The 15,068-nt window shown below is 36.7% G+C and overlaps 1 protein-coding gene across 1 annotated transcript in view; it reads right to left on the minus strand.

Moving 5' to 3' along the window:
- Positions 1-15,068, minus strand: part of FAT4 (FAT atypical cadherin 4) — a 125,947-nt gene that overhangs the window by 40,898 nt on the left and 69,981 nt on the right. Inside the window, exons 6-7 of the mRNA XM_063309751.1 lie at positions 11,060-11,234; positions 375-555 (exon numbers count right to left, since the gene is read on the minus strand). Coding sequence (XP_063165821.1) covers positions 375-555; positions 11,060-11,234 — 356 coding nt within the window. The remainder of the gene's footprint in view (positions 1-374; positions 556-11,059; positions 11,235-15,068) is intronic.

Consider the following 15,068-nt stretch of genomic DNA (forward strand, 5'->3'; position numbering starts at 1 on the left):
AAGGTAGAGCAAAACTGTTTAGTGCAATACTGTCCTAACAACCAGGAAACACACTGAGACAATGAACTGGTCTCTAATATTTATTGCTAGTACTTAACAGGAATCCTAACAAACTGAAGAAGCGTGGGAAAAACCCAGACATATAACCCCCAAGGGTTAAGGCGGTCCCAATCTGTGTCTCTTTGAATGGCTGAACAATTCATCAGTGCTACGCATGCGCTTGACAGTCTGGATGGGAGCCCCCTGCTCGCCATCCTTACTCATGACAAATACCAAATCTTCAGGCTATATTAAATCAGTTCAAGGATAAGGACAAAGAAGTCCTAAAAGAACAGGCCAATAAGCATCAAAAGCACCGAAAGAACAGTTCATACCTGATGACAGCATTCACCGAGCCATCAGAATCTGAGGCATTTACTAGCAAAACATCTGTCCCTGTAGGTGCATCCTCTGGAATGGTTTTGGAATATATATTAAAGGCAAACTTGGGCATGTTATCATTGACATCATCTACTTTGACAGAAATAGTTCCAGTACCAGTAAGGGTAGGAATTCCTAGAGAAATAAATAAAAAAAAGGTTTAAAATGCTGGATGTTATGTAAGGTACAGTATTAAAACTGGATATGCCAATCCTTATTCATTATATCACATTTAACATGTCACAATTCACCATGTTATAAAGCTAAATCCATTCAAAGAAGAAGGTCCCTTTTGTTTTAAAGGAGGTCCTACAGCAAAATCATGTAGGAAGTGAAGTGTTTGCTGCCTGAAATTTAAATTAATGGATCTTTACTGACCTGTAGAACTCCAGGTTAATTTGCTGACTGAAACTGTTCACATCATAAGGTTGCATGCCAAGGTTTGTACATTTTGGTTAATGAAAACCATGCTAGAATTTGATGACTCCAAAGTGGAGAAAGGCAGGGAAAGGGAAATTTTGCTCAGAAGCTGCAGAAAATATATTTAAAAGGATAAAGTCATCTCTCAATCTTAGGGGTAGGGAAGGACAGAAATCAGGGAACTGGTTAGAAGGATAAGTAAGTGGCTTGATGGAAGTAAGAAAACAGGAAAGGATAAAACCTTCTCCTTCTTCTTTCCCAAATCTTTGTCCTCTTTGGCAACTCTGTGTGTGTGTGTGTGTATAATCTATACATATATAGAGATTATGTGTTTAGCTATGCTTTAAAACAAAACAAAACATAAAATAAAACACAACATTCCAGAGGAATGACCTGTTGTCCAAACAATTACTTAAACATTCTAAACATATTTAACATGTTTGTTTTCAAGTTTTGTCCTACACTACATTTTCCATGCCTCTCATCACTCTTGAACATATATAGTCAATCATGATTTAGTGAACTATTTAAGCATAGTAAAATAATCACATAACTCACCCCACACTTCTGACACTGAGTATGTTTTGCAGATGGCTGCAAGTCATTGTTGTTAAAACAGTTTTAGACAATTGCTAAAATGCAATAAAATTCAAGGGAAGTTCTTAGATGCTAGATTTTTAACATCTAGGCAGCTGCTCCTCTGTTTTCAGAAAACTATTTAGAACTGTTAATAGTAACAACAAACACGGAACCAAGTCTGGTTCTAGGTTTCAAAAGGGCCCTGACAAATTGCTTTCTAGTGGAGCCTTTCCTTGATATAATTGTTTATCTGAAAGGATTATTAATAATACTGGCCAGGAAGCATTTCCACCCATCACTTTAATCATACATACTGACTGACACAACTTTCTTCTGAGACACCATGGTAAATGCAAAATGAACCATGGTCCACAACTCCTCCATGGTCACTAGGAGACGGGACCCAAAAGAAGTAGTGCTAGTTCTCAACAGACTTCAATGCTGATATTTTATGTTATGCAGGAGTGTTGTTTGAAATTCTAACAACATATGCCAGGTTCTGATTTCTTAGCCTTAACGTGCTTTGTGTCTCAGTGCAATTTAAGTTTCAATATAGCTTCAGTGTTCTGAGTAGAGATCTGTGGAGATTGCACTACGGATCTCTTAACTTAATAGAAATAATTAAGATTACTTAAATAATATAATTAAATAAAATAATTAAATATAATGCCTTTCAGAATGAAAAAAAAAAACTCAGTAAAGTTGGTGCCAGTTCTAAAACATTAAAATGAAATGCTAGCATTTCAGTAAGAGCAAACTATATAGAAACTTACTATTTTATGTAGAAATATTCAATTATAAGAAAGTAATAGAAAAATGTAAACTACTGCGGAACAGTTAATTATAAGTTAATACTTATTATGTTCATTTGATCTATATACATAGAATACAATGAGGTGTTCTTCTGTAATTAATTATATTATTAACCTAAAGTATAGGAGCAACTTGACAGGATAAACTCTTTGATCAAAAGGACCATGTTACTTTGAAACAAGGCTGTAGTCAAATATCCACTGACTAGGATCCCAGAATGAAATTTGTATCCCTAGAAAGCTTTAACATTCCTATGTAATGGACCAAGCTCCATTACCATTGGAAAACCAAATCTTTATAAAGATTCAGTGCTTTATGGTAGTTAGAATTATACACACAAAAGTATTTAGTCATGTGTAAGAGATGAAAAATCAAGCAAACACTTTGCAAAATTAAGTGCCTTAATTTATTTTTATGTTCTACTTATTTGATACTTTCTCCAGGGGAATGAACCCACATTTTCTCCTATTTTCACCCAACTACTACTCTTTAAGGAATACTGGACTGAGAATAGCTTGAAGACACACAGTGAGCTTCCATGGATAGACTAGATCCTGGGTATCCTCAATACTAGTCCAACACTACACTGCACTGGCTCTCATATAACTGTCAGATTCATGTGGCTACCTTATCTGCCTAACTGCTGCAATTTTTTTTCAACTGGTCCTCAAGTGAATGTACTATGTTGAATTATGTACAACTTTGAATACAAAATAGATTTGTCAAATATGGTAAGGCCAAACCATTTGTTGGAACAACAATTGGTTCTATTTTGTAGGTGACTGTCACAAATGAGAAACTTTGGTCTGCCAGAGTTTGCAGAGAAGCCCTAACCATCACAACAGTAATGATCCTTGGAACTGTAGCTCAGCAATATTAGGAAACCACAAGCAGAGACATCCACAGAATTCAACAGTTTCATTATTTGCCTTTCCCCTGCAGATGGCCACAAGTGCCACAAAGGCAGTCTGCCAAGCCTATGACAATAGAGCATGACCACTGAGGCAAGGTTCACACAGCATTTCAACAATCATACTAATGTCAGGAAATAAAAGATTAGGATACTTAATTTAGAAAATGAATAAGCTCCCTTCCTCATTGATGAGTGAATTCATTAAGGTGGGATCCCTCTGTTATCTGCTTGCACCCCTTTTTCCAGAATGTGAAACTGAAGGGCTAGCTACATTGTCTCCAGATAAGCCTGGCATTGCAACATCCATCTGTTCTTTGGGAGTGATGTTTTAAAAAGCTCCCTTTTTTCCCAGGCTCATTGTGTTTTCTTTATTCCAAATCTCTTTAAAACTCAAAAACAAAACAAAACACTGGTGCATGGACCTTAACACTGCACCTGGACAACATACTGAACAGGTATGTTGGTCACTTTGTTTTGCTTTTTGTTTATTTTTCTGTAATACAACTGTCTTTAAAAAAAACACTGTTCAATTGTGTCCAATTCTCAGAGATTGCCTGAACAAGTCCCTGCAGTTTTCTTGGCAAGGTTTTTTAGAAGTAGTTTGCCACTGCTTCCTTCCTAGGGCTGAGAGAAACTGAGTGGCCCGAGGTCACCCAGCTTGCACTGTGCCTAAGGCAGGACTAGAACTTTGTGCAAAATTTTAATTCACATATTTTATTTGATAGAGAGAGATAGATGATAGAAGATATTAGGTCTTCTTAGTACAGACTTTAAAATGTGGTTGGATCATGTCTTTTAAAATATTTTATTCACTCTTTTGAAAGTGTGAATAAAAGATATCACTAGGAAATTTGTTTTGAGAATCCATTAACTAAGACTGTCTTATTTTCAATGACTCCTGAATACCTCACAATTAACTCCCTTGTTTTTGTTACTAAATTATATTTAGTAACTATTGCTGAAGATTATTGTTGACTATTGATTGTTGAAGATTAACTCAAAAATTAGATATTTCACCAAATGACATTAGTTTTATCCTACTGAATAAGAGCTAAAGAATTTGCTAAAGATTTTCAATGTATAATAATCTTTCAAGTCATTTTTATAGATACTGCTAACTTGTAAACAGGAAATTTTATTCAATATGTCTGCTTATTTAGCATCTGTGTCCATAGTATTTATCTCTGTATTAATGGTATATGAAGTTAAAAATATACAAATAATGTGTTCCTGAGATAAACACATTAGAATGCATAGGCTAATTGAAAGAAAAAATGTCTACAATCTATTTTCTGTGTAATGTAAAATAAACATTATTGGCTCAGGGTCTTCACTGCTATATTCCAACAACCCAAATAATAATAACATGCATATTCTAAAATCAATAGTAAGTTTAGAATAAAATAGCAAACAGATAGTATGATCAGAGTTCAACAGTGACAAGTGAAATGCACAGATGTTCACATTTCTTTCCACAGCAGGGCATTGAGAAGGGATGGGTTTAACATGGAAGGACTCACTTTTTTCCTCAACATGATTACGGTCTTTCAAAGGATCCTACCCTCATGGGCATTGTGGTATTTCTTATATTACTGTCCAGCCTCTGCACTTAAAACTAGTGTTCAAATATGTCTGTGTTGAGGCAACCTTTCATAACTTGATATGCTTGGTTGTATAGGGACTAAAATACAAATTGGATTTCTGAAAATTGCAATCATAATACAGCTAAAAGACACAGCTGGAAAAAATACTGCCCATAAAAGATTTGACTATATAACATCATACAAAACATTTTATAAGAGCTCTATCAACAATCTTATGAACAATTGTTGGCAGAGTGGTTAAGATGTGATAGCTTCTTCAAAACAATATCTCTTAAATAATTACATAATGAGATATACATAAGAAGCAGTATTGGGAAACAGTGCACATAATTCAAATTATTCCATTTGATTGATTTCAATGACTTTTAGTATCTTTTTGATTGTTCCAGATATTGGGTGGTGGGACTACTTCTATAGAAAGCTATGAAAAGGACATTATACAATACAGTACAATATATGTAAAAAGAATACAAATAAATATAATATCTACAATCTGACATAGTTTAAAGATTATCAATATTAAGTCAAATAATGTTACAGTAACATTGGAAAGACATACAAAATAGAGAAGTATGATGCAAGGGAAGGCACATAGTAGAAATATGCAAACATTTTAATTTTAACAGAACTCTTTAAAAGGAATAGTTACTTGGAGACCACAGCATGGAATGCACAGGGGGGAAATTAGAACAAGTTTTTTTGGAAATGTGTAATTTGCCAAACCACTTAATGGAACCAAGTAAGCTGTAACAAATCAAGATTGTGAAGCAGTATGGTTTGGGTTTATTTTAAGCCTACAAAAGTATGCCGGGAAAGCATGCTGACTCTAAATGTAACCCTTCGTTATACATAGAAGGACAAATGAAGCACAATATGATTTTGTATGAAAGGCATCACAAACAGAAAGACCAAACCATACTGCTTCACAATCTTGATTTTACAAAGTAAGTGTAAAAAGTTCAAGGTCACCCTAGAAACTATATAATCTGGTTAGCAACATTGTTTAACAAAAATACAGGCCAAAAATTAAGGTTTTCAGTTTAGAAGCAGTTCAAGCATTCTGTCTGAAACAATATTTTGGGTAAAATTCATAGCCATAAGTGGAGATAAAGAACCTATATTTCATTTCTGACCCTAGATGGGGTGGCACTTTCCCATTCAACAGTGGTATGGAATTTGGAGGTCTTCCTGGAATTGCAGCTCTGCTTGATAACCAGGTGGCAGATGTGCCCAGGAAGGCCTTCGCACAGCTTCATCTGGTGTGCCACTTCTGCCCTTTCCATGATCAGGGATCCCTTCAGATACTCACTCACTCACTCCTTTTTTTTTTTTTTACTAATCAAATTTATATGGCCACCCATCTCACGAAAAGTTACTAGTACAACAATCGAATAAAACAATAAATATATAACAATCATTACCTAAAACCATTAATAATTATTAAAAAAACATTAAAAACTATAAAAGCAGAACTAAAAGAGAAAAAGAAAATAATTGGTGACAGGATGTTAATAATGGACCACCTCACTAGTTCACCCATCCCCTGGGGTCCCCAGGCCTGCTGATATAAACAGGTCTTCAAGGACCTTCGAAAGCTCAGGAGTGATGAGGCCAACAGAAGGTTCCACAGTGAGGCTGCCACAGCAGAAAACCCCTGGCGCCTAGGGCCTGCCAAATGTAGCTCCCTAGATGGTGGAACCCATAACATGCCCCCTCTGCTGGATCTAGTGGGACAGGCAGATGAAATCACGGAGAGGCAGTTCCTCAAATAACCTGGTCCCATGTCTGAAGGGCTTTAAAGGTCAATGCCAAGACCTTGAACTGGACCTTGAAAAAGACTGGTAACCAATGCAGCCTGTGAAGCAGAGGTGCAACATGTGTTCTACCAGAAACACACATAACTGCCAGCGCCTCCACATTCTGCAACACCCCCCCCCCCTTATTATAGTCAAAGAGCAGCACACAGACAGTCATTCATGTTCTGGTCACTTCACGCTTGAGTACTGCAATGTGCTCTACATGGGGCTGCCCTTGAGGACAACCTGGAAGCTTCAACTGGTTCAGGCATAGGCAGTGATAGACACACCTTGGTATGCCCATGTAACACCTCTGCTTTGTGAGTTACATTGGTTGTCAGTTTGCTCCCAGGCATGATTCAAGGTGCTGGTCATTGTCTGTAAAGGCTTACATGGTACAGGATCTGATTACTTGAGGGAACACTTAACTCACTTAAGCTCCTGGCTTATTTGATCTGGCAGATTGGATGCACTCCAGGTTCCTTCAATTAAACAAAATTAAATTATTGGGACCCTGTAAGCGCACTTTCTCGGTAGCAGAGCCTGCACTCTGGAATGAGGTTCTCCCCCAAGATCTGAATGGCCCCCACTCTCCTCCTGTTTTGAAGGGCCTTGAAGACCTGACTTTTTGCCCAGGCCTTTGGCAAAGATGACTGAAGCCTCCTTTTGGAGTAGTTTGTTTCCCTTTGTTCCCATCTGGTTTATCATCCTGCCATCTTTAGCCTTTTTTTGGTTTTTCTTGTTTTTCTTGTTTTTAATGTTTTAAACAATTTATAAACTGTCCAGAGTGTCACTGGGAGTTGGACAGTATATACTGATGATGATGATATCAGACAATTAATAAAATAAAAAATGGATGTCAACATTTTAAGTCAAGATAAAAGCTGATGCTTTCTTAACAGCCATTATACTATTTTCCTCATATTTTAAGTTTCACTGTATGGATTATGATATGCTTCTCTTTCCTTGCTATTTTTTCCCCTAATACAGAAGGACAGTGCTACTCCAAACAGTGTTGCATGTATCATAACTCATTACATTTTTAATGCACTTGGGAATTGCATTCTAATTGCTGTAACAGTACTTCTATTAACCACATTTCCTCTTTGTGGCCTACATAAACCAGGAGAAAGAGTATTGGTGGTGTATTAATTATGAACAAAATGGACATATACCAAGCTTCCAACGTTATGAAGTTTATGACTCAATTTCAATTACTAGACTTCAGATTAAGGACTCATTTCAATAATAAGCAACATGGGGTCATCCAAATAAACAACAATACTCAACATCCCTGGCTAATCTGCTGTTCAGTAACATCTGGAAAGCTGCTCATTTCCCATTCCTGGCTTAGATGAATCATAGCCACTAACAGCCATGGGGAAAAGTCATCCCATGCTGATTTCAGCCACATAAATTTTATACAGGCAGACCTAAGAAACCACTCATATCTGAAACTCAGCTTGTTATGACATTAAGGCACCACAAATGTTTAGTGAAAGCTAACTGCAGATTGAGCTCTGCATTCTCTGGAGCAATTCATGTTAACTTTTTCAACACCTGACATGAGTTGAAATCACAAAAGATTATATATATATATATATGTATATGTATATGTATATGTATATTGTACATACACATGTACACACCATAAAGGCATGTATACCTGGATAGACATGCATTTATATATACAGAAACAAAAATATAGTTAAGAGGAGTGTAAGGACAAGAATAGAACTCTATAGATTTTTTTTAAAAAATTGCAACTCTCTTTATTGAGAGAGACTTATTATCCCACAATTCCAAAGACATTAGGAGTTACTGCATGTTTGCCTTCCAAGTTTTCCACAGCAGTCTCAGTGCAAGGAAGTAGGCAATAATTCTCTGAAGATAGTTTTGCAAAATGAAGTTGGACTATTTAAGACATACCTGCATCACAGTCTTATCTTGCTCACAGCTTCATGAAACAAGACGATAGCGGAAGTTGAAAATGCTTATGTAATTGTTACATCAAAAACAACTCACCAAGTACCTGACAGGATTGGCTACATAACCCTCCCATGCAGGGAGCCATGTGCAGGAGCAACAGTTTGAGAACTTACAAAACTCTCTGTGCATTAATGCAAATGGTGGATTTATATATTTGCATACTTGCTAAAGTGCAATACACCGTTTTGTGTAATCCCCCCTACACAAATACATACACAAAGCATATTGAATTCCATTACAGATCATTTTAACTGTGATCCACTTTGAGTACTTTTTAAGTAGGAAAGCAGGAAAAAAGCATTTAAAGGAAAGAATTAATTTACTGTATCTATCTATCTGCCTGTTTATGTGCCTTATTTGATTCACATCAAACAGAAAATAATAAACATTAAGAATTAGTTATCAGATGATGTGTTGATATGAATGTTTATATTCATATGTCAATTCTACTATATCAGTCACAGATGTACACTACTTAGAGAAAGAAAATAAGCTGCAACAAAAGCTTCCAAAGTACATGAAGTAGGCTCTATATAAGGAAAAGTACCTTGTGAAATAACTGCTCTGTTGAAAATAAACAAATGACATTTTTTACAGGTAGTAAAAACCAAAGTCCTTGAGGCAATATCCAGGGCTTGATTTATGTTCAGAGATTGTATGAATGAGTATAATTTTGACAAGCTCCTTAAAAAAAATGTTTTGGTCTGCACAGCTTTGCTTGCATAGTTGAAACTGAGACACATGTGTTTTAAAAAAAACATGTTTAAAGGTATTAAATAAATTATTTTCCATAATACTGAACTACTACTTTACAGACTTTGCATGGAAAAGCTCACAGGTTCAGTTACTGGCATGTCCTCTATCTAATCTGGAAAGGGAAATAAACCATCAGATAGTAATAGATATAGTTGGGGAAAAAAGCAAAGGTTGAGAGCAAAATAAGAAAAGGAAGCCCATAAATCCTTTTTTTTTTTATCTGTTATTTTTTGCTGCTCTCTTAATATTGTCAATTAGTCTATTACAATAAGCTAATTAGACAATGATAGATTGTAATACATTTATGTTATATAAAAGGTGATATAACTAAGCATATTATAATAACCAAGCATAAAATATAATGCAAATTTTTATCTCTTTCATAGTTAAAAAAAAATTAAGGATGTTGCTATCTACCTGCCAAAGGAAAGCAGTACATTTTTCTTCTTATCCTACAGAAAACTATTCAAAATTTAGCTAGCTTTATCTCTGGCTCTGAACTAGACTAAAAACATGGCTTGTGATAGATTTTAGCAATGCTGGAAGGACCTTAGAAATGGGGCAATGAGAGGACTATGCATCTTTGTAAAATGCAAATGAAAACATTTTTTATTTATCATATGATTATTCAAAAAATAAAAGCCAGTGTACTTTCTGCTTTTTGGGTTCTGCTACCAACTAATGAAATCTCTGGAATACAAGGGAGTTGCAATATTTCCCTAAACACACTTCTACAAAACTAAGTTGTATAGTTTAAAAGAGCTGGAGTTCAGCTGCATGAGATAAAAGGATTAAAAAAAAGAAAAATGAATCAGCTTTTCTTCAGTCTGAATATGGAATTGCTCTCAATCTATCTTTTTTTTAAAGTATAACCAAGGTTGGCCCAAAAATTCTTTTTTGTGGCTTCCAGAAGCTTCTGCTTATCTAGTCAAATTTCAGTTTTTTATCATTTTCAAATTCTTATCATTTCTCTCTTTCTCCTCAAAATCCCAAGGTAACATTTTAGCTAAAATCAAGTTTGGTGTAGACAGACTGTTTGGTGTAGCTTCCAATAGTCTGAAAAAAAAATTGAAATAAATACTATAGTTTATTTGATAAACAGCTGAGAAGAGTCCCTTTGTCAGTTTACCTTAAAACTAATGATTAGAATATTTTTTTAAAATATTCAGTTCATTTTATATGAAAATAAGAATTGCCAGCCAATGCCTTATCAATACCTTCCATATCGCAACACAGATTGAGCTCTGTGAAACAACCAATTTGTGAGAAGAGTTCTCCACAGTTTGTACCCATATAATTTCCTGTGAATCTCACCAACATAGCAAAAAGCTATCAAATGTTTGAGAAGGCATTCGGAAACATGATTACATGAAGCATTATATATGTTTTTGTTGCATACATTATGCAGGTCATAATCTATAATGGAGTCCCCCTATTTGTGGGGAGATGGGCGGTGTTAGAAATTGAGAAATAAATAAATAAATAAATTCTGAAGTACGGGACAATATTTACAGTGTTAATATGACTAACACTATAAATTTATTTGGCAGAGTTAGGCCTATGTTGTTTCTATTCTTTAGTGAAGAAATTGAGCCTTGAAAATAAAACAAAAACAAATTATCTATCCACTGTTATAGATATCACAGTATATCAGATTGAAAATAATAATAATATAATAATCACTTGCTTATTGAACTTTTTCATACCATTAAAATATAATAATGAAGGTTATTGGTCTATATTTTGTGTGTAAAATTGAGTTGGCTTACCTGAATCAACAGCTGTGATCAGCATGATATATTGCTTCTTTTTTTCCCTGTCTAAGCTCTGTACAAGGTGGAGCTCTCCATTTGCTGAGAGAGTAAAGGCACCATCTTCATTTCCATAAATAAGAAAATAGGTTAATTTGCTATTTAGTCCTTGGTCATCATCCCTTGCCACAACCTATAGGAGGAATGAAGCACAACATCACTTTGAATATAATGTCTCCTTGTTTATGTACTCTTTATCCAAACATGTTCATGTTTGTGGCCTTACATTGGACAAAAATCCATCCATTAAAAACTTAATTGATTTAAAACAAAATGTATTCAGGATGCAATTAATTACACATATTTTACATATATTATTTTCAGCTACTTATTTGGAAAACACACATTAAACACATATTTGTATGAAAAAAGCAAAGAGTTTATAATCAACATAGCCCCAACCCCTCTACTGAGATAAAATCACTGTAGGCTATGTATAATAATCAGCAAAGGCTAAAGTTATAATGGTTAAATACTGGTGACTTCATGGTCATACTCATAAAGCTTTCTTGGCAACAATATAAAAGTGGCTTGCTTCTTCTGATTCACACACACAAACTCACACAGAGATTTTTTAGTTTACCCTATAACACTTGGACTTCTTGATGGTCTTACCTCCAACTGCTAATCAGAAAGGCTGCGCAAAGATTTTAAACAAGGTCTTTATGTTTGGGACCATGAATGAAGTACCTCTCTTCAAATCATTAAAGCAGCCACATCTTTTTCAAGGCATGTCTGGCTGGTTCAAAAGCAGTTCCCATCTGTTTATGGATACTTTTGTGAAGTAAACTAGCTCTGGTGCACATCCTGGAGGACACAGCTGAGAACTGTTTCGGAAGCAGCCATGCAAGCCTTGCAAGACATCACTGTTTCAATGAAGAATGGCTTACATAAGCCACCCTGAGCCACTGTGTTTGAGTTGGGTGGCTATATAAATTTATTTAATAAACAAACAAACAAACAAACAAACGAACTGGGGAGAGGTGCTTCATTTGCACTCCAAATAGTAGAATATCTGCCTTGCATGTAGAAGTTCCCAACTTCACTTTCAGACCTCTCCTACTGGCACTGAGAAAACTTCATCTTGAATCCCGTCCTTTATTATCTCAGATAAGTGACATCCTAGTTTATGAAGGCAAGGAACAGCAAGTTTTCATATAAGGTAGTCTTTAGAGAGCCAAGCTTGCATAGAGCATGCCTGGGGTAAAAGTGGGCTTCCGATGCATTTGGGGAATACTTGCTAAAACGTGCTGGCATTGTGTCCTTAGTGGTAGCGGGAAATGTTCCATATTGCAATTAAGAGTTGCAATTAAGACTGGTAAACTAATCTTTTTCCAGCAAAGGATCAATACCTTGTCATGGTGCTGGAGATTGAGCACCTAATGATGCCATGAGCTAAAATGTGAAGGGCCACCCAAGACGGGAAGGTCATGACAGAGAGGTCAGACTAAATGCGATCCCTGGGGAAGGTAATGGCAACCCACCCCAGTATTCTTGCCGTGAAAACTAAATGGATCAGTACAACCAGAGATATGTCGGTATACCATTGGAAGATGAGACCCCCAGGTCAGAAGATGGTCAAAATGCTACTGGGGAGGAACAGAGGATGAGCTCAACTAGCCCCAGACGTGATGACGCAGCTAGCTCAAAGCCGAACGGACGGCTAGCGGCCGACGGTGCTGGTGGTGAACAGCGAATCCGATGTTCTAAGGATCAACACACCATTGGAACCAGGAATGTAAGATCTATGAGCCAGGGCAAATTGGATGTGGTTATTGGTGAGATGTCAAGATTAAAGATAGACATTTTGGGCGTCAGTGAACTGAAATGGACTGGAATGGGCCACTTCACATCAAATGACCACCAGATCTACTACTGTGAACAAGAGGACCACAGAAGAAATGGAGTAGCCTTCATAATTAATAGTAAAGTGGCTAAAGCAGTGCTTAGATATAATCCAAAAAATGATAGAGTGACCTCAATTCGAATTCAGGGCAACCTATCTAACATCGCAGTGATCCAAATATACGCCCCAACCACAGATGCTGAAGAAGCTGAAGTAGAGCAGTTCTATGAGGATCTGCAGCACCTACTGGACAACACACCTAAAAGAGATGTTATTTTCATCACAGGAGACTGGAATGCTAAGGTGGGCAGTCAAATGACACCTGGAATTACAGGTAAGCATGGCCTGGGAGAACAAAACGAAGCAGGACATAGGCTGATAGAATTTTGCCAAGACAACTCACTTTGCATAACAAACACTCTCTTCCAACAACCTAAGAGACAGCTTTCTACATGGACTTCACCAGATGGACAACACCGAAATCAGATTGACTACATCCTTTACAGCCAAAGGTGGCGGACATCTACACAATCAGTAAAAACAAGACCCAGAGCTGACTGTAGTTCAGATCACAAACTTCTTATTGCACAATTTAGGATCAGACTAAAGAGATTAGGGAAGACCCACAGAGCAGCTAGATAAGAGCTCACTAATATTCCTAAGGAATATGCAGTGGAGGTGAAGAATAGATTTAAGGGACTGGTAGAACTATGGACAGAAGTTCGCAACATTGTTCAGGAGGTGGCAACAAAATACATCCCAAAGAAAGAGAAAATCAACAAGGCAAAATGGCTGTCTGCTGAGACACTAGAAGTAGCCCAAGAAAGAAGGAAAGCAAAAGGCAACAGTGATAGGGGGAGATATGCCCAATTCCAGAGGTTAGCCAGAAGAGATAAGGAATTATTTTTAAACAAGCAATGCGCGGAAGTGGAAGAAGACAATAGAATAGGAAGGATGAGAGACCTCTTCCAGAAAATTAGAAACATTGGAGGTAAATTCCAGGCAAAAATGGGTATGATCAAAAACAAAGATGTCAAGGACCTAACAGAAGAAGAAGAGATCAAGAAAAGGTGGCAAGAATATACAGAAGAACTGTATAGGAAGGATAATAATATCGGGGATAGCTTTGATGGTGTGGTCAGTGAGCTAGAGCCAGACATCCTGAAGAGTGAGGTTGAATGGGCCTTAAGAAGCATTGCTAACAACAAGGCAGCAGGAGATGATGGTACCCAGCTGAATTGTTCAAAATCTTGCAAGATGATGCTGTCAAGGTAATGCATGCTATATGCCAGCAAATTTGGAAAACACAAGAATGGCCATCAGATTGGAAAAAATCAACTTATATCCCCATACCAAAAAAGGGAAACACTAAAGAATGTTCAAACTATCGAACAGTGGCACTCATTTCACATGCCAGTAAGGTAATGCTCATGATCCTGCAAGGTAGACTTCAGCAATTCATGGAGCGAGAATTGCCAGATGTACAAGCTGGGTTTAGAAAAGGCAGAGGAACTAGGGACCAAATTGCCAATATCCGCTGGATAATGGAAAAAGCCAGGGAGTTTCAGAAAAACATCTATTTCTGTTTTATTGACTATTCTAAAGCCTTTACTGTGTGGACCATAACAAATTGTGGCAAGTTCTTAGTGGTATGGGGATACCAAGTCATCTTGTCTGCCTCCTGAGCAATGTGTATAATGACCAAGTAGCAACAGTAAGAACAGACCACAGAACAATGGACTGGTTTAAGATTGGGAAAGGAGTACAGCAGGGTTGTATATTCTCACGCTACCTATTCAACTTGTATGCAGAACACATCATGCAACATGCTGGGCTTGAGGAATCCAAGGCTGGAGTTAAAATTGCGGGAAGAAACATTAACAATCTCAGATATGCAGATGATACAACTTTGATGGCTGAAAGCGAAGAGGAACTGAGGAGCCTTGTGATGAAGGTGAAAGAAGAAAGTGCAAAAGCTGGCTTGCAGCTAAACCTCAAAAAAACCAAGATTATGGCAACCAGCTTGATTGATAACTGGCAAATAGAGAGAGAAAACATAGAAGCAGTGAAAGGCTTTGTATTTCTAGGTGCAAAGATTACTGCAGATGCTGACTGCAGTCA

The sequence above is a fragment of the Candoia aspera genome, chromosome 8 (genome assembly GCF_035149785.1).
Source record: "Candoia aspera isolate rCanAsp1 chromosome 8, rCanAsp1.hap2, whole genome shotgun sequence".
NCBI lineage: Eukaryota > Metazoa > Chordata > Lepidosauria > Squamata > Boidae > Candoia > Candoia aspera.